The sequence below is a fragment of the Salvelinus fontinalis genome, chromosome 38 (assembly GCF_029448725.1).
Source record: "Salvelinus fontinalis isolate EN_2023a chromosome 38, ASM2944872v1, whole genome shotgun sequence".
Classification (NCBI taxonomy): Eukaryota; Metazoa; Chordata; class Actinopteri; order Salmoniformes; family Salmonidae; genus Salvelinus; species Salvelinus fontinalis.
Window position 1 is genome coordinate 3,425,892 of NC_074702.1, and position 26,675 is coordinate 3,452,566.

The 26,675-nt window shown below is 48.4% G+C and overlaps 2 protein-coding genes across 6 annotated transcripts in view; one reads left to right on the forward strand and one right to left on the reverse strand.

Moving 5' to 3' along the window:
* Nucleotides 1-5,111: 5,111 nt before the first annotated feature.
* Nucleotides 5,112-11,801, reverse strand: LOC129837508 (potassium voltage-gated channel subfamily S member 2-like). Of its 2 annotated transcripts, XR_008756722.1 has the most exons (3): nucleotides 10,958-11,801; nucleotides 5,959-10,265; nucleotides 5,112-5,892 (listed from the first exon to the last, which is right to left on the reverse strand). XR_008756722.1 is itself a non-coding variant. In XM_055903738.1 (2 exons), the coding sequence occupies exon 2, from the start codon at nucleotides 10,223-10,225 to the stop codon at nucleotides 8,768-8,770; it is 1,458 nt and encodes a 485-aa protein (XP_055759713.1). In that variant the 5' UTR covers nucleotides 10,226-10,265; nucleotides 10,958-11,801; the 3' UTR covers nucleotides 5,112-8,767. The 2 variants fall into 2 exon arrangements, 1 of the variants encoding a protein (XP_055759713.1); XM_055903738.1 differs by having other exon boundaries at nucleotides 5,112-10,265.
* Nucleotides 11,802-22,523: 10,722 nt separating this feature from the next.
* The window catches only part of LOC129837519 (NIPA-like protein 2), a 35,222-nt gene continuing 31,070 nt past the window's right edge, over nucleotides 22,524-26,675 (forward strand). The window contains exon 1 of one of the 4 annotated variants that reach the window (XM_055903755.1): nucleotides 22,524-22,914. In XM_055903755.1, coding sequence (XP_055759730.1) covers nucleotides 22,798-22,914 — 117 coding nt within the window. In that variant the 5' untranslated portion in view covers nucleotides 22,524-22,797. Of the gene's footprint in view, nucleotides 22,915-23,133; nucleotides 23,391-26,675 lie in introns of those variants that run through there. The other 3 variants (XM_055903754.1, XM_055903758.1, XM_055903756.1) reach the window with 3 other exon arrangements.

Here is a 26,675-nt window from a genome sequence, read left to right on the forward strand (position 1 = left end):
AGACAGGAGGTGGGGAGACAGGGAGGGAGGGAGGGAGACAGGGAGGGAGGGAGGGAGACAGGGAGGGAGGGAGGAGGTAGGGAGACAGGAGGTGGGGAGACAGGAGGGAGGGAGACAGGAGGTGGGGAGACAGGGAGGGAGGGAGACAGGGAGGGAGACAGGGAGGGAGACAGGGAGGGAGACAGGGGGTGGGGAGACAGGAGGTGGGGAGACAGGGAGGGAGGGAGGAGGTAGGGTGACAGGAGGTGGGGAGACAGGAGGTGGGGAGTATGTAAAAAAAAATGTTTTATTTATTATTTGTGCAAATGTATAAATAAAATAAAAATGAAATACTACATTTACATAAGTATTCAGACCCTTTACTCTCCTTTACTCTCCCAGACCGTTTTTGGTACCCTTCCCCAGATCTGTGCCTCGACACAATCCTGTCTCGGAGCTCAACAGACAATTCCTTTGACCTCATGGCTTGGTTTTTGCTCTGACATGCACTGTCAACTGTGGGACCTTATATAGACAGGTGTTTGCCTTTCCAAATCATGTCCAATCAATAGAATTTACCACAGGTGGACACCAATCAAGTTGTAGAAACATCTCAAGGATGATCAATGGAAACAGGATGCACCTGAGTCTCATAGCAAACGGTCTCAGTACTTATGTAAATAAGGTACTTCTGTTTGTTTTGTTTTTTAAATGTGCTAAAATTTCTAAAAAACAGTTTTTGCTTTGTCATTATGGAGTATTGTGATGTCATTATGGAGTATTGTGATGTCATTATGGAGTATTGTGATGTCATTATGGAGTATTGTGATGTCATTATGGAGTATTGTGATGTCATTATGGAGTATTGTGTATAGATTAATGAAAAACATTATTTAATCCATTTTAGAATAAGGCTGTAACGTAACAAAATGTGGAAAAAGTCAAGGGGTCTGAATGCTTTCCAAACGCACATTAAGCTGTCCCCTCTCCCTGAAGAATAGACTGTAAGCTGTCCCCTCTCTCTGGAGAACGCACTGTAAGCTGTCCCCTCTCCCTGAAGAATGGACTGTAAGCTGTCCCCTCTCCCTGGAGAATGGACTATAAGCTGTCCCCTCTCCCTGGAGTGTGGACTGTAAGCTGTCCCCTCTCCCTGGAGAATGGACTATAAGCTGTCCCCTCTCCCTGGAGAATGGACTGTAAGCTGTCCCCTCTCCCTGAAGAATGGACTGTAAGCTGTCCCCTCTCCCTGGAGAATGGACTGTAAACTGTCCCCTCTCCTTGAAGAATGGACTGTAAGCTGTCCCCTCTCCCTGGAGAATGGACTGTAAGCTGTCCCCTCTCCCTGAAGAATGGACTGTAAGCTGTCCCCTCTCCCTGGAGAATGGACTGTAAGCTGTCCCCTCTCCCTGAAGAATGGACTGTAAGCTGTCCCCTCTCCCTGGAGAATGGACTGTAAGCTGTCCCCTCTCCCTGAAGAATGGACTGTAAGCTGTCCACTCTCCCTGAAGAATGGACTGTAAGCTGTCCCCTCTCCCTGAAGAATGGACTGTAAGCTGTCCCCTCTCCCTGAAGAATGGACTGTAACCTGTCCCCTCTCCCTGAAGTGTGTAATGTAAGCTGTCCCCTCTCTCTGGAGAACGCACTGTAAGCTGTCCCCTCTCCCTGAAGAATGGACTGTAAGCTGTCCCCTCTCCCTGAAGTGTGCACTGTAAGCTGTCCCCTCTCCTGAAGAATGGACTGTAAGCTGTCCCCTCTCCCTGAAGTGTGCACATTAAGCTGTCCCCTCTCCCTGAAGTGTGCACATTAAGCTGTCCCCTCTCCCTGAAGTGTGCACATTAAGCTGTTCCCTCTCTCTGGAGTGTGTACTGGCCCCGTGTGGCTCAGTTGTAGAGCATGGCGCTTGCAACGCCAGGGTTGTGGGTTCGATTCCCACGGGGGGCCAGTACAAAAAAAAGTATGAATGTGTGTACTTGTAAGTCGCTCTGGATAAGAGCGTCTGCTAAATGACTTAAATGTAAATGTACTTGCACACTCCCCCTTATGTATTTCATTCCTTGTCTACGGTATTTGCAGTTCCCTCCCTGGCACCCTAGAACTTTATGGACGAAGCCAGCAACTATACTTTATATACTAATAATATATGCTAATATAGACATATATTTTATTTATTCAAACTGTACTGTCTAATCTGTTTTGGAGCATTTATCTGTTCGTGTTTATTTTGTGTATCCTAGAATCATATTATTCTGCATTTTCACTCAGATATAGAAGATGTGAATATATGAATGTTTTAAACACGATTGTGAAGCTGTGATTTGTGCCTTAATAAAGTGTGTTCTCTAGTGTTGTTTATTGTGTGGTTAATATAGAAAGCTGTGCCTGAAATGAGACACATGGGGTTGAAGCAGATCGTCTAAGAGGATCGACAGAGGGCTATAATATATATAATATAATATAATGAGACACATGGTGTTGAAGCAGATCGTCTAAGAGGATCGACAGAGGGCTTCACAGAACTAATATTTATTTGAATCTCAGGGGATCCTTGACTATTGGTTTTGATCTTCCCTTGTTCTTCAGGTAATATGGTAAAGAAAATGTCACCAACTGTCACCTTGATCAATTGTTGTTTTCTTAGGTAATGTTTACAACCCCTGTTGTATTCTGTTTGTATTGTTGTTTTCTGAGGTAATGTTTAGAACCCCTGTTGTATTCTGTTTGTATTGTTGTTTTCTGAGGTAATGTTTACAACCCCTGTTGTATTGTGTTTGTATTGTTGTTTTCTGAGGTAATGTTTACAACCCCTGTTGTATTCTGTTTGTATTGTTGTTTTCTGAGGTAATGTTTAGAACCCCTGTTGTATTCTGTTTGTATTGTTGTTTTCTGAGGTAATGTTTACAACCCCTGTTGTATTGTGTTTGTATTGTTGTTTTCTGAGGTAATGTTTACAACCCCTGTTGTATTCTGTTTGTATTGTTGTTTTCTGAGGTAATGTTTACAACCCCTGTTGTATTCTGTTTGTATTGTTGTTTACTGAGGTCATGTTTACAACCCCTGTTGTATTCTGTTTGTATTGTTGTTTTCTGAGGTAATGTTGACAACCCCTGTTGTATTCTGTTTGTATTGTTGTTTTCTGAGGTAATGTTGACAACCCCTGTTGTATTCTGTTTGTATTGTTGTTTTCTAATGTTTACAACCCCTGTTGTATTGTGTTTGTATTGTTGTTTTCTGAGGTAATGTTTACAACCCCTGTTGTTTTCTGTTTGTATTGTTGTTTACTGAGGTAATGTTTACAACCCCTGTTGTTTTCTGTTTGTATTGTTGTTTTCTGAGGTAATGTTTACAACCCCTGTTGTATTCTGTTTGTATTGTTGTTTTCTGAGGTAATGTTGACAACCCCTGTTGTATTCTGTTTGTATTGTTGTTTTCTGAGGTAATGTTTAGAACCCCTGTTGTATTCTGTTTGTATTGTTGTTTACTGAGGTAATGTTTAGAACCCCTGTTGTATTCTGTTTGTATTGTTGTTTACTGAGGTAATGTTTACAACCCCTGTTGTATTCTGTTTGTATTGTTGTTTTCTGAGGTAATGTTTACAACCCCTGTTGTTTTCTGTTTGTATTGTTGTTTACTGAGGTAATGTTTACAACCCCTGTTGTTTTCTGTTTGTATTGTTGTTTTCTGAGGTAATGTTTACAACCCCTGTTGTATTCTGTTTGTATTGTTGTTTTCTGAGGTAATGTTTACAACCCCTGTTGTATTCTGTTTGTATTGTTGTTTACTGAGGTCATGTTTACAACCCCTGTTGTATTCTGTTTGTATTGTTGTTTTCTGAGGTAATGTTGACAACCCCTGTTGTTTTCTGTTTGTTCTGTAGCATCTGTTCCCTGAAGACATGTCCGTAAACAACATAAACTAATTCAATTGGCTGAAGACAGGGATGGTACTTTGCAGGCAATTATCGTGCGATAACTCCCTGCTATCGACCAATCAACATCCAGGATCCAAACAACCCGTTTTTTTTCTAAATCTTGTCATCTTCCAGGAGCTTCCAGGAAATCCTTTGTGTGGAATAAGAGCTCTGTGCATCTGTGTTAAGGAAGCAGAGTTTCTTATGGACCTGTTGCTATCCAGATCTTATGTAGCTCATCTTCTTCAGGGAATCAGTGTTGGCCACTGTAGACAGTCAAACCAGAGGAACACTTTCCAGGTGTAATATAGATTCAGTGTCTTTATTTTGTCTTCTGTCAAAACACGATGAGTGATATTTCTGCTCAGGCGAATCCAATGGTCAGACATACTGTGTTGCTGTGGAAACGCTTTTGACACCTTGAGAGAGTCGATGCCCCGACGAATTGAGTCTGTTCTGAGGGCAAAAAAAGGACTCGCGACTCAATATTAGGAAGGTGTTCTTAATGTTTTGTTCACTCAGTGTATATTTCACCCATTTTCTTCGTTTAAAATTGAATTCAATATTTATATCTAAAAATATCCTCTCACTTTGGTCTTGAATGAAACGGATATTTTTGGGTTCGTTGCCATCACAACGATGTGGAACAAAACCATTTACTGTTTCTATAATATGGGTTTCTAGACATCTCATCTCATCACATGTATTGATCTTTAATATGGGTTTCTAGACATCTGATCAATATGTATTGATCTTTAATATGGGTTTCTAGACATCTGATCAATTTGTATTGATCTTTAATATGGGTTTCTAGTCATCTGAAGGTATCAATATGCATTGATCTTTAATATGGGTTTCTAGACATCTGATCAATATGTATTGATCTTTAATATGGGTTTCTAGACATCTGAAGGTATCAATATGTATTGATCTTTAATATGGGTTTCTAGACATCTGATCAATTTGTATTGATCTTTAATATGGGTTTCTAGTCATCTGAAGGTATCAATATGCATTGATCTTTAATATGGGTTTCTAGACATCTGATCAATATGTATTGATCTTTAATATGGGTTTCTAGACATCTGATCAATATGTATTGATCTTTAATATGGGTTTCTAGACATCTGATCAATATGTATTGATCTTTAATATGGGTTTCTAGACATCTGAAGGTATCAATATGTATTGATCTTTAATATGGGTTTCTAGACATCTGAAGGTATCAACATGTATTGATCTTTAATATGGGTTTCTAGACATCTGATCAATATGTATTGATCTTTAATATGGGTTTCTAGACATCTGAAGGTATCAATATGTATTGATCTTTAATATGGGTTTCTAGACAGCTGAAGGTATCAATATGTATTGATCTTTAATATGGGTTTCTAGACATCTGTAGGTATCAATATGTATTGATCTTTAATATGGGTTTCTAGACATCTGAAGGTATCAACATGTATTGATCTTTAATATGGGTTTCTAGACATCTGATCAATATGTATTGATCTTTAATATGGGTTTCTAGACATCTGATCAATATGTATTGATCTTTAATATGGGTTTCTAGACATCTGATCAATATGTATTGATCTTTAATATGGGTTTCTAGACATCTGATCAATATGTATTGATCTTTAATATGGGTTTCTAGACATCTGAAGGTATCAATATGTATTGATCTTTAATATGGGTTTCTAGACATCTGATCAATATGTATTGATCTTTAATATGGGTTTCTAGACATCTGATCAATATGTATTGATCTTTAATATGGGTTTCTAGACATCTGAAGGTATCAATATGTATTGATCTTTAATATGGGTTTCTAGACATCTCATCTAAGTACAACAGTTACACATCAAACTACTTCATAACAGGAGAACGTGAGTAAAGATCTACTTTGGACAATATCACAATGACTATACTTTAGGGGACACTAGTGATGAACCCCATGTCCTAGGGTTGACCCCTAGTGATGAACCCCATGGCCTAGGGTTGACCTCTAGTGATGAACCACATGTCCTCGGGTTGACCCCTAGTGATGAACCCCATGGCCTAGGGTTGACCCCTAGTGACTAGTGATGAACCCCATGTCCTAGGGTTGACCCCTTGTGATGAACCCCATGTCCTAGGGTTGACCCCTAGTGACTAGTGATGAACCCCATGGCCTAGGGTTGACCCCTAGTGACTAGTGATGAACCCCATGTCCTAGGGTTGACCCCTAGTGACTAGTGATGAACCCCATGTCCTAGGGTTGACCCCTAGTGACTAGTGATGAACCCCATGGCCTAGGGTTGACCCCTAGTGACTAGTGATGAACCCCATGTCCTAGGGTTGACCCCTAGTGACTAGTGATGAACCCCATGGCCTAGGGTTGAACCCTAGTGATGAACCCCATGGCCTAGGGTTGACCCCTAGTGATGAACCCCATGGCATAGGCTCTATTCAACAGGGCTACAGCTTCCCATGTAGCTCTCTATTCAACAGGGCTACAGCTTCCCATGTAGCTCTATTCAACAGGGCTACAGCTTCCCATGTAGCTCTCTATTCAATAGGGCTACAGCTTCCCATGTAGCTCTATTCAACAGGGCTACAGCTTCCCCATGTAGCTCTATTCAACAGGGCTACAGCTTCCCATGTAGCTCTATTCAACAGGGCTACAGCTTCCCATGTAGCTCTATTCAACAGGGCTACAGCTTCCCATGTAGCTCTATTCAACAGGGCTACAGCTTCCCATGTAGCTCTATTCAACAGGGCTACAGCTTCCCATGTAGCTCTATTCAACAGGGCTACAGCTTCCCATGTAGCTCTATTCAACAGGGCTACAGCTTCCCATGTAGCTCTATTCAACAGGGCTACAGCTACCCATGTAGCTCTATTCAACAGGGCTACAGCTTCCCATGTAGCTCTATTCAACAGGGCTACAGCTCCCCATGTAGCTCTCTATTCAACAGGGCTACAGCTTCCCATGTAGCTCTATTCAACAGGGCTACAGCTTCCTGTGTAGTTCTATTCAACAGGGCTACAGCTTCCTGTGTAGTTCTATTCAACAGGGCTACAGCTTCCCATGTAGCTCTATTCAACAGGGCTACAGCTTCCCATGTAGCTCTATTCAACAGGGCTACAGCTTCCCATGTAGCTCTATTCAACAGGGCTACAGCTTCCCATGTAGCTCTATTCAACAGGGCTACAGCTTCCCATGTAGCTCTATTCAACAGGGCTACAGCTTCCCATGTAGCTCTATTCAACAGGGCTACAGCTTCCCATGTAGCTCTATTCAACAGGGCTATAGCTTCCCATGTAGCTCTATTCAACAGGGCTACAGCTTCCCATGTAGCTCTATTCAACAGGGCTACAGCTTCCCATGTAGCTCTATTCAACAGGGCTACAGCTTCCCATGTAGCTCTATTCAACAGGGCTACAGCTCCCCATGTAGCTCTATTCAACAGGGCTACAGCTTCCCATGTAGCTCTATTCAACAGGGCTACAGCTTCCCATGTAGCTCTATTCAACAGGGCTACAGCTTCCCATGTAGCTCTCTATTCAAGAGGGCTACAGCTTCCCATGTAGCTCTATTCAACAGGGCTACAGCTTCCCATGTAGCTCTATTCAACAGGGCTACAGCTTCCCATGTAGCTCTATTCAACAGGGCTACAGCTTCCCATGTAGCTCTATTCAACAGGGCTATAGCTTCCCATGTAGCTCTATTCAACAGGGCTACAGCTTCCCATGTAGCTCTATTCAACAGGGCTACAGCTTCCCATGTAGCTCTCTATTCAACAGGGCTACACCTTCCCATGTAGCTCTATTCAACAGGACTACAGCTTCCCATGTAGCTCTATTCAACAGGGCTACAGCTTCCCATGTAGCTCTATTCAACAGGGCTACAGCTTCCCATGTAGCTCTATTCAACAGGGCTACAGCTTCCCATGTAGCTCTATTCAACAGGGCTACAGCTTCCCCATGTAGCTCTATTCAACAGGGCTACAGCTTCCCATGTAGCTCTATTCAACAGGGCTACAGCTTCCCATGTAGCTCTATTCAACAGGGCTACAGCTTCCCATGTAGCTCTATTCAACAGGGCTACAGCTTCCCATGTAGCTCTATTCAACAGGGCTACAGCTTCCCATGTAGCTCTATTCAACAGGGCTACAGCTTCCCATGTAGCTCTATTCAACAGGGCTACAGCTTCCCATGTAGCTCTATTCAACAGGGCTACAGCTTCCCATGTAGCTCTATTCAACAGGGCTACAGCTTCCCATGTAGCTCTATTCAACAGGGCTACAGCTTCCCATGTAGCTCTATTCAACAGGGCTACAGCTTCCCATGTAGCTCTATTCAACAGGACTACAGCTTCCCATGTAGCTCTATTCAACAGGGCTACAGCTTCCCCATGTAGCTCTATTCAACAGGGCTACAGCTTCCCATGTAGCTCTATTCAACAGGGCTACAGCTTCCCATGTAGCTCTATTCAACAGGGCTACAGCTTCCCATGTAGCTCTATTCAACAGGGCTACAGCTTCCCCATGTAGCTCTATTCAACAGGGCTACAGCTTCCCATGTAGCTCTATTCAACAGGGCTACAGCTTCCCATGTAGCTCTATTCAACAGGGCTACAGCTTCCCATGTAGCTCTATTCAACAGGGCTACAGCTTCCCATGTAGCTCTATTCAACAGGGCTACAGCTTCCCATGTAGCTCTATTCAACAGGGCTACAGCTTCCCCATGTAGCTCTATTCAACAGGGCTACAGCTTCCCATGTAGCTCTATTCAACAGGGCTACAGCTTCCCATGTAGCTCTATTCAACAGGGCTACATGGCTCCTTTGGTCACGTCGTTCCTTATAAGGCCAAAAGGGGGGGGGGGTCTGTTGATTCACAGATCTTGCTGTATTGACATCTCGTTCAGACTGTGTCCGCTGGGCAAGCTCCGGTTGATATTGGACAGACTGGCCATGAGAGATTTCACCTTGTGTGCATAATAGTTCCTCAGATTGACAGAGGGAAGGTTTTCTTTGATCTCCTGGTCGAAGTCGCAGCTTCGCATAGCGATCTCTAATCGTTTCTGTCTCTTGTAGAAGAGCGAGAACTTATTGAATATGAGCGTGATGGGAAGCACAACCACCAGGATGCCTGCCAGGATACAGGCCGAGGCGGTCATCTTACCGGCGATAGACACCGGGACCACGTCTCCGTACCCCACCGTGGTCATGCTCACCGTGGCCCACCACCAGCATGCCGGGATGGTGGAGAAGTCCTCGCTGTCCTCCTTCTCCACGGTGTAGGCCATGACAGAGAAAAAGGACACGCCCACCGCCAGGTAGAGCAGTAGCAACCCTACCTCCTTATAGCTGTTTCTCAACGTGGCGCCCAGAGAGCGCAGCCCCGTGGAGTGACGCGCCAGCTTCAGGATACGGAAGATCCTCATCAGTCGTAGCACCTGCGCCACGCGCCCCAGATTCGCCAACGCCGGGCTGCTCTCGGCCACCAGATCGACGAGGAGCGTCAGGTAGAACGGTACAATCGACACCAGGTCTATTAAGTTCAACGGATGCTTGAAGAAGTGGAGAAGATCCGGGGCTACCGTGAACCGAGCCACCAGCTCCAAGGTGAACCAGCCGATACCAAAGTGTTCCACCGTTTCAAACCTGGGGTCCTCGTGAGGCGTCCCCTCCCTGTCCACCAGGGTAAACTCAGCCATACTGTTCATGCACATGGTGGTTATAGAACCCAACACGACCAGGATAGAGAGGATACTGATGACTCGGCTGGCGACGGAGTACCCCGGGTTATCCAGGATCAGCCAGATCCGCCTGCGGACGCTCCCCAGCGGCTGCTTATCGAACTTAGTGGCGTCGTTATAGAACTCGAGAATCTCGTCGAACGATGACGAGGTGCTCCCGCTGCCCTCGTCGCTCCGGCAGTCGTCCCAGTCCTCGCCGCGGTTAGGATCCATCTTCCGGCAGTGGTAGGTGTTGCTGCAACACGAGTCGATGAAGAATTCGTCGATGCCCCAGTACTCGATCTCCTGACTGAAGGAGAAGATGCACAGCTCTGCCATGACGTGGAGCCTCCCGGTGTTGTAGAAATTCAACACGTAAGGAAAAAGAGACGGGTTTCTGTCGAAATAAAACTCTTTTTCCGCGTCGTCGTAGTCGTCGCAGAGCTCTAGCACCGACTCTTTTGATTGGCACTGTAACAGCCGAGCCAGACGGGTCTCCGGGAAGCGAGACAGCGTGTTGGAGAACAGGCTCTTCTTGAACCCGCCCACATTGATGCGGATGCTGTGATCCTCATAGGCTGCTGTCAGCTCCTCCAGGCTCTGACCCGTCATGTCTGGCACGAGGTGAAGGGACTGGGGAGTGGAGGAGTACCTGCAGACAGAGAGACGAGAGAGAGAGAGAGAGAGAGAGGGGGAGACACAGAGAGAGAGAGAGAGAGAGAGAGAGAGAGGGAGACACAGAGAGAGACACAGAGAGAGAGACAGAGAGAGAGAGAGACAAAGACAGAGAGGGGGAGGGAGAGAGAGAGAGACAGACAGACAGACAGACAGACAGACAGACAGACAGAGACAGAGAGAGAGAGAGCAGTTTGAATCCTCTCATGTGGACAGTCAGACATCATAACTGATTCCTTCTGAATTTATTCCTTTCAGCAACCAGAACCAGAACAAAACAAATACAGGAATAAATTAGCTATAGGCCTGTGACTATTTCTGCAGCTTTTTGGGGGGGGGGGGGGGGGGGGGGTTTGCTTTATCACATGACACAACAGGTAAATGATACAGTGTCTCTAAATGAGATCACACACTCTGGTCGTTTGGTAACATGTTGCCTCTTTCACATCACAACATCTCGTTGGATTTCCCTCAAAATCTCACGCCGCGCTTGTGCGCACTTGTTACAATCAAAAACAATAACCCGAGTCAAACAATTGTGTTATTTTTATTTATTTTTTAAATCTTGGCTAGGCTACCTCTATGCATTAAATAATACACCAATAAATGCATGTAATACTGTTGCATTATAACGGTACAATATATTACAAAACATCACATATCCCTTACTTTATTCAACGGCCTTTCCCCGAGTCTCCTACACAACGCGTCTGCATATCAGCTCCTACGAGGGCATTGTGCTCCGCGGAGCTGCTGAGCGACCTGGATAGACGTAGATAGATAGATGTCTCCTCTCTGTGCCTCCTCTAGCTAGCGTGGAAGACAGAAGCAATGATCTGTCTGTCTGTCTGTCTGTCTGTCTAGCGGTCATGCGTTACTGCCCAGGTTAGATAGAGGGGTTTCCCACCGAGCCGTCAGCGCGGATCAAGGCTGTCTTGTCTCTTCTCCAGACATAAAACGTGTCCGCCCCACAGACAGACTCCCCCATAGACTATTTACATCGTTAAATCACGAGCGCTCGCTCGCCATACATCTTCATCTGCCGTAGTAACTAACACGCTCCAGATGCTTCCGTTTCCGTAGTGAGGGAATTCCTCGGATGAATCTCCACTGTGAAGTCGAGTAGCGGTTAGACCCCAGCTCTGTTGCCGTGCGGTAGCAACACTTTCTGTAAACTACCGTTCCGCCCTCGCCTTCCCGAACGAATTCAACACATCCCTCTTCTCGGAGGGAAGGTGCTGAAAGGGACCGACTCCTTTACTCTGCTCTCGGGCGACGGAGGAGAAATCACAAATCTTTAAAAAGCGTGTGCGTTATACAGAGGTCGTCATCTTTCAAAATGAGGTAACCGTTAACCGTTAACCGGTAGAGAGCTCTCCAGCCGAGCTTTTAGTGAAGACGGATGAGACGTGCAAAGGTTAGGATTGATTCGTGAGGCAGAAAACGTGGGTTTGTTTTCAACTAATCCGTTGTCAAATCAATTGATTGATTAGATATCATGTAGGCTGGCTGGTTAGAAGTTCAGAGTGTCTGATTGATGGATTACTGTTATATGCAGGAACAGGATTTTATGAAATCCATAACTACAGTTTAAAATATATATATATATATAATCACCATGGAGATGGTTCCTGAGTACGTGGATGGACCAGTTCCAGACTGTGTGGTTATAGGATCATATGTATCTATGTCCTGAGAGAGAGAACACACTACCAGGAAGTGGGGTTATAGGATCATGTGTATCTATGTCCTGAGAGAGAGAACACACTACCAGGAAGTGGGGTTATAGGATCATGTGTATCTATGTCCTGAGAGAGAGAACACACTACCAGGAAGTGAGGTTATAGGATCATATGTATCTATGTCCTGAGAGAGAGAACACACTACCAGGAAGTGGGGTTATAGGATCATATGTATCTATGTCCTGAGAGAGAGAACACACTACCAGGAAGTGGGGTTATAGGATCATGTGTATCTATGTCCTGAGAGAGAGAACACACTACCAGGGACTTTCCTCTGGCTTCTCTGAGGCATGACAGGTTATCTTGTGTACCAATGGGGACACAGGGATTTAAAAGGATGATGTCACACCAAGCATACTTCACCCAGCACATCCATATGAACAGTCACAGAACCTTCTAGATTACCTTGTTTAAGGTTAGCACACAATAAAACAGTCATGTCCAGAACATTGTGTGTGCGCTTTGTGTGACCATTAGTGTGACCGTTGAGTTGGAAATATGTCTTTGCAGAGACACATCTCGTACCTCTTTTCTAGTCTTGTTTTGTCTCCCCTCCTGTATCCCCCTCTCCTCTCTCCCCTCCCCTCTTCTCCTCTCCTCTCCTCTCCCCTCCCCTCCTGTATCCCCCTCTCCTCTCTCCCCTCCCCTCCTCTCCTCTCCTCTCCTGTCCTGTCCTGTCCTGTCCCCCCCCCCCCTCTCCTCTCCTCTCCCCTCCTGTCTCCTCCTCTCCCCTCCCCTCCTCTCCTCTCCTCTCCCCTCCTGTCTCCTCCTCTCCCCTCCCCTCCCCTCCCCTCCTGTATCCCCCTCTCCTCTCTCCCCTCCCCTCCTGTCTCCCCCTCTCCCCTCCCCTCCTGTCGCCTCCTCTCCCCCCCCTGTCTCCTCCCCTCCTGTATCCCCCTCTCCCCTACCCTCCTCTCTCCTGTCCCCTCCTCTCCTTTTCTCTCCCCTCCCCCCCTACTGTCCTCTCTTCTCCTCTCCTGTCCCCTCCTCTCCCCTCCCCTCCTGTCTCCTCCCCTCCCCTCCCCTCCTGTCTCCTCCTCTCCCCTCCCATCCTGTCTCCCCCTCTCCCCTCCTCTCCTGTCCCCTCCCCTCCTGTCCTCTCTTCTCCTCTCCTGTCCCCTCCTCTCCCCTCCCCTCCTGTCTCCCCCTCTCCCCTCCTCTCCTGTCCTCTCCCATCCTGTCCTCTCTTCTCCTCTCCTGTCCCCTCCTCTCCCCTCCCCTCCTGTCTCCCCCTCACCCCTCCTCTCCTGTCCTCTCCCCTCCTGTCCTCTCTTCTCCTCTCCTGTCCCCTCCTCTCCCCTCCCCTCCTGTCTCCTCCCCTCCCCTTCTGTCCTCTCCTCATGTTTGTGAAGGCGGATAGAGAATCTGTTTTACATTGATGGAACTGTCTCATTGTTCTCTCTGTTCTTTTCTCTCAGAATAACAGATCGCAGATTTCAAGTGGCAGCCAGTGTTCAAATGTACCACAGAATAAATCAGTGTTCAAATGTACCACAGAATAAATCAGTGTTCAAATGTACCACCGAATAAATCAGTGTTCAAATGTACCACAGAATAAATCAGTGTTCAAATGTACCACAGAATAAATCAGTGTTCAAATGTACCACAGAATAAATCAGTGTTCAAATGTACCACAGAATGTTTATACTGTAATGTCATTCGGATCAGGGATTTATTTACGCTGCGCTACACTTGATTAGCCAGTCTCTTGTCCTTGGCTGTTTATCAAAAAGGAAAAGCCTCAGAGAGTAACCCACGTTCCTCAGGAGGTTCTCCTGTGGTTAGAAGACTGTCTTGCATCTGGGTCCTTTACATTCTGCTCAGACTTGGTGCTCCAATGGTTGTTCCCTATGGGCCACGGTCTGCAGTAGTGCCCTATATAGGGAATAGGGCCATGGTCTGCAGTAGTGCCCTATATAGGGTATAGGGCCACGGTCTGCCAGTAGTGCCCTATATAGGGAATAGGACCATGGTCTGCCAGTAGTGCTCTACATAGGGTGCCATTTTGGATCCAACCTAAGGTCTCTGTGCCAATCTCCCCTCCTTAAGTGAATCTCCAGAAGCCCAGTTTAAATGATTTAAAGGGTGTTGAGATGGTGGAGACGTTGAATAAAGACTTCAGAACAGGGGGATTCTGGGGGTTTTCCTCAGTGTGGAGCTCCATCCATCATGCTGTGCTTTTAAGGGGTTCTTCTCTTATTGGAAGTCCCCCTCCTTTAACGTGGCTCTTTATATTCCACAATCATATGGTTCTGGCTGGGACGAGGTTCATTTGTGAGGCTTCAGAGGAGTTTCCCCTCGTAACCTGTCAGCTGTACAAAGAGATTGAGGGAGAAAAATGGAGAGAGAGAAAGAGAGGGGGAGAGAGAGAGAGGGGGGGAGAGGTGGAGAGAGAGAGCCATCACAGCAACAAGATTTGTGACCTGTTGCCACAAGAAAAGGGCAACCAGTGAAGAACAAACACTATTGTAAATACAACCCATATTTATGCTTATTTATTTTAACTTGTGTGCTTTAACCATTTGTACATTGTTACAACACTGTATATATACAATATGACATTTGTAATGCCTTTATTGTTTTGAAACTTCTGTTTGTGTAATGTTTACTGTTAATTTTTATTGTTTATTTCACTTTTGTATATTATCTACCTCACTTGCTTTGGCAATGTTAACACGTGTTTCCCATGCCAATAAAGCCCCTTGAATTGAATTGAATTGAGAGAGGTGGAGAGAGGTGTGGAGAGAGAGAGGTGGAGAGAGAGGGGGGGAGAGGTGGAGAGAGAGAGGGGGGGGTGGAGAGAGAGGGGGGAGAGAGAGAGGTGGAGAGAGGGGGGGAGAGGTGGAGAGAGAGAGGGGGGTTGGAGAGAGAGGGGGGAGAGAGAGAGGTGGAGAGAGGGGGGGGAGAGGTGGAGAGAGAGAGGGGGGGGTGGAGAGAGAGGGGGGAGAGAGAGAGGTGGAGAGAGGGGGGGAGAGGTGGAGAGAGAGGGGGGGGTGGAGAGAGAGGGGGGAGAGAGAGAGGTGGAGAGAGGGGGGGTGGAGAGAGAGAGGGGGGGGTGGAGAGAGAGGGGGGAGAGAGAGAGGTGGAGAGAGGGGGGGGTGGAGAGAGAGAGGGGGGGTGGAGAGAGAGGGGGGAGAGAGAGAGGTGGAGAGAGGGGGTGGGGTGGAGAGAGAGGGGGGAGAGAGAGAGGTGGAGAGAGGGGGGGGGTGGAGAGAGAGAGGGGGGGTGGAGAGAGAGGGGAGAGAGAGAAGTGGAGAGAGGGGGGGGAGAGGTGGAGAGAGGGGGGGGTGGAGAGAGAGAGGGGGGGTGGAGAGAGAGGGGGGAGAGAGAAGTGGAGAGAGGGGGGGGAGAGGTGGAGAGAGAGGGGGGGGTGGAGAGAGAGGGGGGAGAGAGAGAGGTGGAGAGAGGGGGGGGTGGAGAGAGAGAGGGGCGGGTGGAGAGAGAGAGGTGGAGAGAGGGGGGGGGTGGAGAGAGAGAGAGGGGGGTGGAGAGAGAGGGGGGAGAGAGAAGTGGAGAGAGGGGGGGAGAGGTGGAGAGAGAGGGGGGGTGGAGAGAGAGGGGGGCGGGTGGAGAGAGAGAGGTGGAGAGAGGGGGGGGTGGAGAGAGAGAGGGGGGGGTGGAGAGAGAGGGGGGCGGGTGGAGAGAGAGAGGTGGAGAGAGGGGGGGGTGGAGAGAGAGAGGGGGGGTGGAGAGAGGGGGGGGAGAGGTGGAGAGAGAGGGGGGGGTGGAGAGAGAGGGGGGCGGGTGGAGAGAGAGAGGTGGAGAGAGGGGGGGGTGGAGAGAGAGAGGGGGGGGTGGAGAGAGAGGGGGGAGAGAGAAGTGGAGAGAGGGGGGGGGGAGGTGTGTCTGCAGTGTGTTTAGGAGTTTTGATGTGGACCTCATCCACTCACTGCTGTTCTCCATCTGCAGTTCTCTGGAATATTTCACCCTCCCTGTCCATCTCTCTCCCTCTCCTCCCTGGTCATCTCTCTCCCTCTCCTCCCTGTCCATCTCTCTCTCTCTCCCTCCTCCCTGTCCATCTCTCTCTCTCCCTCCTCCCTGTCCATCTCTCTCTCTACCTCCTCCCTGTCCATCTCTCTCTCTCTCCCTCCTCCCTGTCCATCTCTCTCTCTCCCTCCTCCCTGTCCATCTCTCTCTCTACCTCCTCCCTGTCCATCTCTCTCTCTCCCTCCTCCCTGTCCATCTCTCTCTACCTCCTCCCTGTCCATCTCTCTCCTTCTCCCCCCTGTCCATCTCTCTCTCTCTCTCCTCCCTGTCCATCTCTCTCTCTACCTCCTCCCTGTCCATCTCTCTCTCTCTACCTCCTCCCTGTCCATCTCTCTCTCTCTCTACCTCCTCCCTGTCCATCTCTCTCTCTCTACCTCCTCCCTGTCCATCTCTCTCTCTCTACCTCCTCCCTGTCCATCTCTCTCTCTCTACCTCCTCCCTGTCCATCTCTCTCTCTCTACCTCCTCCCTGTCCATCTCTCTCTCTCTCTACCTCCTCCCTGTCCATCTCTCTCTCCCTCCTCCCTGTCCATCTCTCTCTCTCTCTACCTCCTCCCTGTCCATCTCTCTCTCTCTACCTCCTCCCTGTCCATCTCTCTCTCTCTCTACCTCCTCCCTGTCCATCTCTCTCTCCCTCCTCCCTGTCCATCTCTCTCTCTCTCTACCTCCTCCCTGTCCATCTCTCTCTCTCTACCTCCTCCCTGTCCATCTCTCTCTCTCTACCTCCTCCCTGTCCATCTCTCTCTCCCTCCTCCCTGTCCATCTCTCTCTCTCTACCTCCTCCCTGTCCATCTCTCTCTACCTCCTCCCTGTCCATCTCTCTCTCTCTCTCTCCTCCCTGTCCATCTCTCTCCCTCTCCTCCCTGTCCATCTCTCTCCCTCCTCCCTGTCCATCTCTCTCTCTCTCTCTCCTCCCTGTCCATCTCTCTCTACCTCCTCCCTGTCCATCTCTCTCTCTCTCTACCTCCTCCCTGTCCACCTCTCTCTCTACCTCCTCCCTGTCCATCTCTCTCTCTACCTCCTCCCTGTCCATCTCTCTCTCTCTACCTCCTCCCTGTCCATCTCTCTCTCTCTCTACCTCCTCCCTGTCCATCTCTCTCTCTACCTCCTCCCTGTCCATCTCTCTCTCTCTACCTCCTCCCTGTCCATCTCTCTCTCTCTCTACCTCCTCCCTGTCCATCTCTCTCTCTACCTCCTCCCTGGCCATCTCTCTCTACCTCCTCCCTGTCCATCTCTCTCTCTCTCTCTCCTCCCTGTCCATCTCTCTCCCTCTCCTCCCTGTCCATCTCTCTCCCTCCTCCCTGTCCATGTCTCTCTCTCTCTCTCCTCCCTGTCCATCTCTCTCTACCTCCTCCCTGTCCATCTCTCTCTCTCTACCTCCTCCCTGTCCACCTCTCTCTCTACCTCCTCCCTGTCCATCTCTCTCTCTACCTCCTCCCTGTCCATCTCTCTCTCTCTACCTCCTCCCTGTCCATCTCTCTCTCTCTACCTCCTCCCTGTCCATCTCTCTCTCTACCTCCTCCCTGTCCATCTCTCTCTCTCTACCTCCTCCCTGTCCATCTCTCTCTCTCTACCTCTTCCCTGTCCATCTCTCTCTCTACCTCCTCCCTGGCCATCTCTCTCTACCTCCTCCCTGTCCATCTCTCTCTACCTCCTCCCTGTCCATCTCTCTCTCTCTCTACCTCCTCCCTGTCCATCTCTCTCTCTCTACCTCCTCCCTGTCCATCTCTCTCTCTCTCTACCTCCTCCCTGTCCATCTCTCTCTCTACCCCCTCCCTGTCCATCTCTCTCTCTCTACCTCCTCCCTGTCCATCTCTCTCTCCCTCTCCTCCCTGTCCATCTCTCTCTCTACCTCCTCCCTGTCCATCTCTCTCTCCCTCTCCTCCCTGTCCATCTCTCTCTCTCTACCTCCTCCCTGTCCATCTCTCTCTCCCTCTCCTCCCTGTCCATCTCTCTCTCTACCTCCTCCCTGTCCATCTCTTTCTCCCTCTCCTCCCTGTCCATCTCTCTCTCTACCTCCTCCCTGTCCATCTCTATCTCCCTCTCCTCCCTGTCCATCTCTCTCTCTACCTCCTCCCTGTCCCATCTATCTCTCCTCCTTGTCCATCTCTCTCGCTCTCTACCTCTCTCTCTCCTCCCCCATCTATATTTCCTCCCTCCATCTCCCTCTCTCTCTCTCCTCCCCGCATCTATCTCTCCTTCCCCCTCTCTCTCCTCCCCCCATCTCTCTCTCCTCCCTCTCACAATAGACCCAAATTAATTGCAGAAGGTCAACAATACACAGACCTCATCTGTGAGCGCAGATGTCAGATGGCCATTTCAGAACCACTCACACCACCAGGTTCAGATTTAACCCCCGAGACATGGTGGGAGGAATTTTAACTACAGTGAGATTAGGATGTTTAAGGGCCCTGTGGATGATATATGTTGTCAATAAAGTTTTCCATATGTTGTATTCTGAACTGCTGCCAATAGCTCACATCATCATAACCTGAGGCCAGGGCTGGAGCTGGGGAGTGGTGGGGGGGCTGGAGCTGGGGAGTGGTGGGGGGGGTGGAGCTGGGGAGTGGTGGGGGGGCTGGAGCTGGGGAGTGGTGGGGGGGGTGGAGCTGGGGAGTGGTGGGGGGGGCTGGAGCTGGGGAGTGGTGGGGTGGGGGGGCTGGAGCTGGGGAGTGGTGGGGGGGCTGGAGCTGGGGAGTGGTGGGGGGGGTGGAGCTGGGGAGTGGTGGGGGGGGCTGGAGCTGGGGAGTGGTGGGGGGGGCTGGAGCTGGAGAGTGGTGGGGGCGGGGCTGGAACTGGGGAGTGGTGGGGGGGCTGGAGCTGGGGAGTGGTGGTGGGGGGGCTGGAGCTGGGGAGGGGTGGTGGGGGGGCTGGAGCTGGGGAGTGGTGGGGGGGCTGGAGCTGGGGAGTGGTGGGGGGGGCTGGAGCTGAGGAGTGGTGGGGGGGCTGGAGCTGGGGAGTGGTGGGGGGGCTGGAGCTGGGGAGTGGTGGGGGGGCTGGAGCTGGGGAGTGGTGGGGGGGGTGGAGCTGGGGAGTGGTGGGGGTGGTGGGGGGGCTGGAGCTAGGGAGTGGTGGGGGGCTGGAGTTGGGGAGTGGTGGGGGGGGGGGCTGGTGCTGGGGAGTGGTGGGGGCTGGAGTTGGGGAGTGGTGGGGGGGCTGGAGCTGGGGAGGGGTGGGGAGGCTGGAGCTGGGGAGGGGTGGGGGGGCTGGAGCTGGGGAGTGGTGGGGGGGCTGGAGCTGGGGAGGGGTGGGGGGGCTGGAGCTGGAGAGTGGTGGGGGGCTGGAGCTGGGGAGTGGTGGGGGGGCTGGAGCTGGGGAGTGGTGGGGGGGCTGGAGCTGGGGAGGGGTGGGGGGGCTGGAGCTGGGGAGTGGTGGGGGGGGGCTGGAGCTGGGGAGTGGTGGGGGGGGGCTGGAGGGGCTGGAGCTGGGGAGGGGTGGGTGGAGCTGGGGAGTGGTGGTGGGGGGGGGGGAGCTGGGGAGGGGTGGGGGTGGAGGGGGGGCTGGAGCTAGGGAGTGGTGGGAGGCTGGAGTTGGGGAGTGGTGGGGGGGGGGGGGCTGGAGCTGGGGAGGGGTGGGGAGGCTGGAGCTGGGGAGGGGTGGGGGGCTGGAGCTGGGGAGGGGTGGGGGGGCTGGAGCTGGGGAGGGGTGGGGGGGCTGGAGCTGGAGAGTGGTGGGGGGCTGGAGGTGGGGAGTGGTGGGGGGGCTGGAGCTGGGGAGTGGTGGGGGGGCTGGAGCTGGGGAGGGGTGGGGGGGCTGGAGCTGGGGAGTGGTGGGGGGGGGCTGGAGGGGCTGGAGCTGGGGAGGGGTGGGTGGAGCTGGGGAGTGGTGGTGGGGGTGGTGGGGGGCTGGAGCTAGGGAGTGGTGGGAGGCTGGATTTGGGGAGTGGTGGGGGGGGGGGGGGCTGGAGCTGGGGAGTGGTGGGGGGGGGGTGGAGCTGGGGAGTGGTAGGGGCTGGAGTTGGGGAGTGGTGGGGGGGGCTGGAGTTGGGGAGTGGTGGGGGGGGGCTGGAGCTGGGGAGTGGTGGGGGGGGGCTGGAACTGGGGAGTGGTGGGGGGGCTGGAGCTGGGGGGTGGTGGGGGGGCTGGAGCTGGGGAGTGGTGGGGGGGGCTGGAGCTGGGGAGTGGTGGGGGGGCTGGAGCTGGGGAGTGGTGGGGGGGGCTGGAGCTGAGGAGTAGTGGGGGGGCTGGAGCTGGGGAGTGGTGGGGGGGGGTTGGAGCTGGGGAGTGGTGGGGGGGCTGGAGCTGGAGAGTGGTCGGGGGGCTGGAGCTGGAGCTGGGGAGTAGTGGGGGGGCTGGAGCTGGGGAGTGGTGGGGGGGGGTTGGAGCTGGGGAGTGGTGGGGGGGCTGGAGCTGGAGAGTGGTCGGGGGGCTGGAGCTGGAGCTGGGGACAGGTGGGGGGGGCTGGAGCTGGGGAGTGGTGGGGGGGGCTGGAGCTGGGGAGTGGTGGGGGGGCTGGAGCTGGGGAGTGGTGGGGGGGGGTTGGAGCTGGGGAGTGGTGGGGGGGGGGTTGGAGCTGGGGAGTGGTGGGGGGGGGGTGGAGCTGGGGAGTGGTGGGGGTGCTGGAGCTGGGGAGTGGTGGGGGGTGGGGGCTGGAGCTGGGGAGTGGTGGGGGTGCTGGAGCTGGGGAATGGTGGGGGGTGGGGGCTAGAGCTGGGGAGTGGTGGGGGGGGCTGGAGCTGGGGAGTGGTGGGGGGGCTGGACCAGTTATTTAAAACATTACCCCGGCTCTCCAGTTATTTAAAACATTACCCCGGCTCTCCAGTTATTTAAAACATTACCCCGGCTCTCCAGTTATTTAAAACACATTACCCCATCTCTCCAGTAATTTAAAACATTACCCTGTCTTTTTTGGGGTCTATACTGCTACAGACAGGTCTTATTATCTGGGTCTGTACCGCTACAGACAGATCTTATTACCTGGGTCTGTACTGCTACAGACAGGTCTTATTATCTGGGTCTATACTGCTACAGACAGGTCTTATTATCTGGGTCTGTACCGCTACAGACAGATCTTATTACCTGGGTCTGTACTGCTACAGACAGGTCTTATTATCTGGGTCTATACTGCTACAGACAGGTCTTATTATCTGGGTCTGTACTGCTACAGACAGGTCTTATTATCTGGGTCTGTACTGCTACAGATCTTATTATCTGGGTCTATACTGCTACAGACAGATCTTATTATCTGGGTCTATACTGCTACAGACAGGTCTTATTATCTGGGTCTGTACTGCTACAGATCTTATTACCTGGGTCTATACTGCTACAGACAGGTCTTATTATCTGGGTCTGTACTGCTTCAGACAGGTCTTATTATCTGGGTCTGTACTGCTACAGACAGACCTTATTATTTGGGTCTGTACTGCTACAGGTCTTATTATCTGGGTCTGTACTGCTACAGACAGATCTTATTATCTGGGTCTGTACTGCTACAGACAGATCTTATTACCTGGGTCTGTACTGCTACAGACAGATCTTATTATTTGGGTCTGTACTGCTACAGATCTTATTATCTGGGTCTATACTGCTACAGACAGATCTTATCTGGGTCTGTACTGCTACAGACAGGTCTTATTATCTGGGTCTGTACTGCTACAGATCTTATTATCTGGGTCTGTACCGCTACAGACAGGTCTTATTATCTGGGTCTGTACTGCTACAGACAGGTCTTATTATCTGGGTCTATACCGCTACAGACAGGTCTTATTATCTGGGTCTATACTGCTACAGACAGGTCTTATTATCTGGGTCTGTTCTGCTACAGACAGGTCTTATTATTTGGGTCTGTACTGCTACAGACAGGTCTTATTATCTGGGTCTGTACTGCTACAGATCTTATTACCTGGGTCTATACTGCTACAGACAGATCTTATTACCTGGGTCTGTACTGCTACAGACAGGTCTTATTATTTAGGTCTGTACTGCTACAGACAGATCTTATTATCTGGGTCTATACTGCTACAGACAGACCTTATTATTTGGGTCTGTACTGCTACAGATCTTATTACCTGGGTCTGTACTGCTACAGACAGGTCTTATTATCTGGGTCTGTACTGCTACAGACAGGTCTTATTATCTGGGTCTATACTGCTACAGACAGATCTTATTATCTGGGTCTATACTGCTACAGACAGGTCTTATTATCTGGGTCTATACTGCTACAGACAGGTCTTATTATCTGGGTCTATACTGCTATAGATTCTGTCACTAATTCTCTTCACGTTTCTCTAATTGTCCGCCAGGTGGCGACTGCTATGACGTTCAATAGCAATCAGTGGCATACTGGTAGATTACGTTGATTTGGTTTATTTATTAATTAAAATAAACTTGAAGAATAACTCGCTAAAACATTCCTTAGATGTCCATGTTATTATATTGTAGCGGTCCTCGCTATATGAGCCACGTTACAATTCCCACCAAGTGGGAAACCCCTATTACCGTAATGCGTAGGATGTCTGCCTTTCACGCTAAAATCCAGTGTTTGTTTCCCGTTCGCCACAATATGATGTTATTATTATATTCTAAAAGATTAGATGAAATGTATTCTGTGTACAAGTGTCTGTCCACTGGTCCCATCCGGGGAACGCTGTGCTCTCCACCTGTTGCATCCCCGCCTCGTTAACTCTGTCGTGTTGACGTCGTGACAAGCAGACCGACACTTCTGCCCGTTGACTGCGCAGGAAAGACTCAAACTCTCGGGATATCAAGACTGGAATCGGGAAAACATGTGAAAGGGGGAATCTTGAGTTGTGATGAAGTAGGAAAGGTTGGAAGGAAAGGCTATGATAGAGGAAAAGATGGCGAACAACTCAACTTTAGACAGCGTGTTTTCTAACAGAACAGGACAGAACTCATCTCAACCATCTCCGTTCACTGAAATCCGGGAGAATCCACTGAAGGTAGGCAACTAGTAACTCACTGACTCTTAAAAGTCCGGACATCCTTGTTCGGCAGGGAAACTTTATTTCTTATTAGTTTAAACAAATATTTTTGTAGTATTATTCAAGAAACATTATATTTATCGAATTTATAAGGGGAAATATTTTTTGGGGTGTGTAATTTACCTAATATTTTCAATATTATTATTATTATTATTGTTTCCATGTCCGCTCTGTGACCGGATATGCCCTTTTCTGGGACAAACGATCCCAATTCCGAACTCTCAAAAAAAGTTGTACAATTCTAAAAACGGTCAATAATGATTGATATTATTAGGAAATGATATTATGTAGTTTCTTGCAATCGCTCTCTGTGAATTTGAAGAATATTTCTCTCCAAACTGTGATTTCCTACAAAACATGTTGGAGATTTGGTGATTAACGTCAGAATCCTAAATGAATCAGGTGAGCTATACCGTAAGGACCGTCATGTTCTGGTAAGTTCTCTACTTCAATTTAAACAAACAATATTCAAATCACCATGGTGACAACCATAAACTGTCAACTCCATCTACCTGATAGATTAAGATATAACATGAGTTTTGGTTCAAATATGTTTATTTTCATTAGGTTTTAGTCATAAATCAACTGAGAAAAAACTCAAATGCAACTTTGTATACCACTTAAATTGAAAAACAAGTTATTTATTGGGGATTTTTTTAAATTAATAATTTTCTATATTTTACAAATGTTTGCGTTTAACTTTTAATTTCTAGTGGTAAAAACACGTCAGACTATCTGTTAACTCCATCAGTGGCTTGTCAACTCCGTCACTGATTTCTAACCCTCTTTTAAGATACGTTATTTTTCTGTCTTTTATATTCGGGAAAAATATCAGATTCACTGTTCTGCAACATGCTTCAACTATTTTAGGTTTAGTACAGCAAACATTAAAGGGATACGGTTTGCTTTATGAATGTTGTTTTATGTTGTAAATCTAGAAAAACATGCCAAAATGCTAATTGAAATAAGCCCTGGAGCATTTATATAGTAAAACAAAAACAAAAACAAAAAGAAGTTTAGAGATTTGTATTAGGTCATTTTCATTTTAAAATTACCCATGAGCACCAACGTGAAGTTGATAGAAGCATGTTGAAATTGAGGATCAAATGAAAGCTAACAGTTTATATTTTAGAGAAATTAAGGCATAAATAAATGTTTCAACCATTTTCCATCCTAAAAATTCAGAAATAAAGCAAAGGCTTTGATTTCTAGACAAACTGATGGAAAGGGGTCTTAGGAAACATCTACCATACAGGGTACATAAACATGATGAAGACTCCTGTCTTAGGAAACATCTACCATACAGGGTACATCAACACAGTCATGATGAAGACTCCTGTCTTAGGAGACATCTACCATACAGGGTACATAAACACACAGTCATGATGAAGACTCCTGTCTTAGGAGACATCTACCATCCAGGGTACATCAACATGATGAAGACTCCTGCCTTAGGAGACATCTACCATACAGGGTACATCAAAACACAGTCATGATGAAGACTCCTGTCTTAGGAAACATCTACCATACAGGGTACATCAACACAGTCACGATGAAGACTCCTGTCTTAGGAGACATCTACCATACAGGGTACATCAACATGATGAAGACTCCTGTTTTAGGAGACATCTACCATACAGGGTACATAAACACAGTCATGATGAAGACTCCTGTCTTAGGAGACATCTACCATACAGGGTACATCAACACACAGTCATGATGAAGACTCCTGTCTTAGGAAACATCTACCATACAGGGTACATAAGCACAGTCATGATGAAGACTCCTGTCTTAGGAGACATCTACCATACAGGGTACATCAACACAGTCATGATGAAGACTCCTGTCTTAGGAGACATCTACCATCCAGGGTACATAAACACAGTCATGATGAAGACTCCTGTCTTAGGAGACATCTACCATCCAGGGTACATCAACACAGTCATGATGAAGACTCCTGCATTAGGAGACATCTACCATACAGGGTACATCAACACAGTCATGATGAAGACTCCTGTCTTAGGAGACATCTACCATCCAGGGTACATCAACACAGTCATGATGAAGACTCCTGCATTAGGAGACATCTACCATACAGGGTACATCAACATGATGAAGACTCCTGTCTTAGGAGACATCTACCATACAGGGTACATCAACACACAGCCATGATGAAGACTCCTGTCTTAGGAGACATCTACCATACAGGGTACATCAACACAGTCATGATGAAGACTCCTGTCTTAGGAGACATCTACCATCCAGGGTACATCAACACAGTCATGATGAAGACTCCTGCATTAGGAGACATCTACCATACAGGTACATCAACATGATGAAGACTCCTGCCTTAGGAGACATCTACCATCCAGGGTACATCAACATGATGAAGACTCCTGTCTTAGGAGACATCTACCATACAGGGTACATCAACACAGTCATGATGAAGACTCCTGACAACTAAAATCAATACTTAGAAAATTGTGCCTTCTGTAAGTTTAAGAAACATTGCCTTGCGGCTTGAAATTCCGTTACCAAACCTCCACATCTTTAAGATATTTTCTAATTTCTTCCCCTCGTGAGGAGGGAGGATCATGAAAGTTCACAGAAGTAACAAGTAAAAGTAGACCTATCAATTATTTATTGGAGAATTAGGATACTGAGGGAGATTTTACCAAAATTCTGTTACCAAACTTCTTCCAGTAAAGTGCTTTTGTAAAATGATCAATATAAATTGTTAAATGTATGTTTTTTTCAACTTTTTAAATCGGTGGTTTTTGTTTGGCAAAAAATCAGTGTCCGCGCAATTCCGTTACCGTGGAATTACATATTTGAATAATCAAATGTTTTTAATTAAACAATCAAGGTCGTTAAACACTTGATGGACAAACACATGAATGAAAAGCCTTTTATGGCGTGTGACAGAGTTGACATAAATCCATTTAGTTGCGTTTTGATGAAAACACGTAAGAATTATGTTGTTTCTTTGACACGTTGAGAGAGCTGATACATTGATCTGAATATATATTTCAAATGTTGTTAATATTAAGAAAAATATTTGTGAGGGAAAAAATATATATTTTCCAATTTTTCAATAATCCCTGATCTGCAATAATAAGACTGCATTTATTTTTCATGTTTCCTCAAAGCTGTGGTTGAATTCTCAGCCTGGATGTAAAAAACAAACATTACATTTCATCAAAGTGCCGAGTGATTACATATTATTGTTCACAGATGGAGGTTTATATTGTTTGCCTGACCCTCGTTACTAAGGTAATGTTAGTCCCGCGTTACTAAGGTAATGTTAGTCCCGCGTTACTAAGGTAATGTTAGTCCCGCGTTACTAAGGTAATGTTAGTCCCGCGTTACTAAGGTAATGTTAGTCCCGCGTTACTAAGGTAATGTTAGTCCCGCGTTACTAAGGTAATGTTAGTCCCGCGTTACTAAGGTAATGTTAGTCCCGCGTTACTAAGGTAATGTTAGTCCCGCGTTACTAAGGTAATGTTAGTCCCGCGTTACTAAGGTAATGTTAGTCCCGCGTTACTATAGTAATGTTAGTCCCGCGTTACTATAGTAATGTTAGTCCCGCGTCACTAAGGTAATGTTAGTCCCGCGTCACTAAGGTAATGTTAGTCCCGCGTCACTAAGGTAATGTTAGTCCCGCGTCACTATGGTAATGTTAGTCCCTCGTTACTATAGTAGTGTTATGGTCATTCACA

Coding starts and splice junctions, on each gene's coding strand:
- LOC129837508 (XM_055903738.1), bottom strand. CDS start 10,225: ATGACGGGTCAGAGCCTGGAGGAGCTGACAGCAGCCTATGAGGATCAC.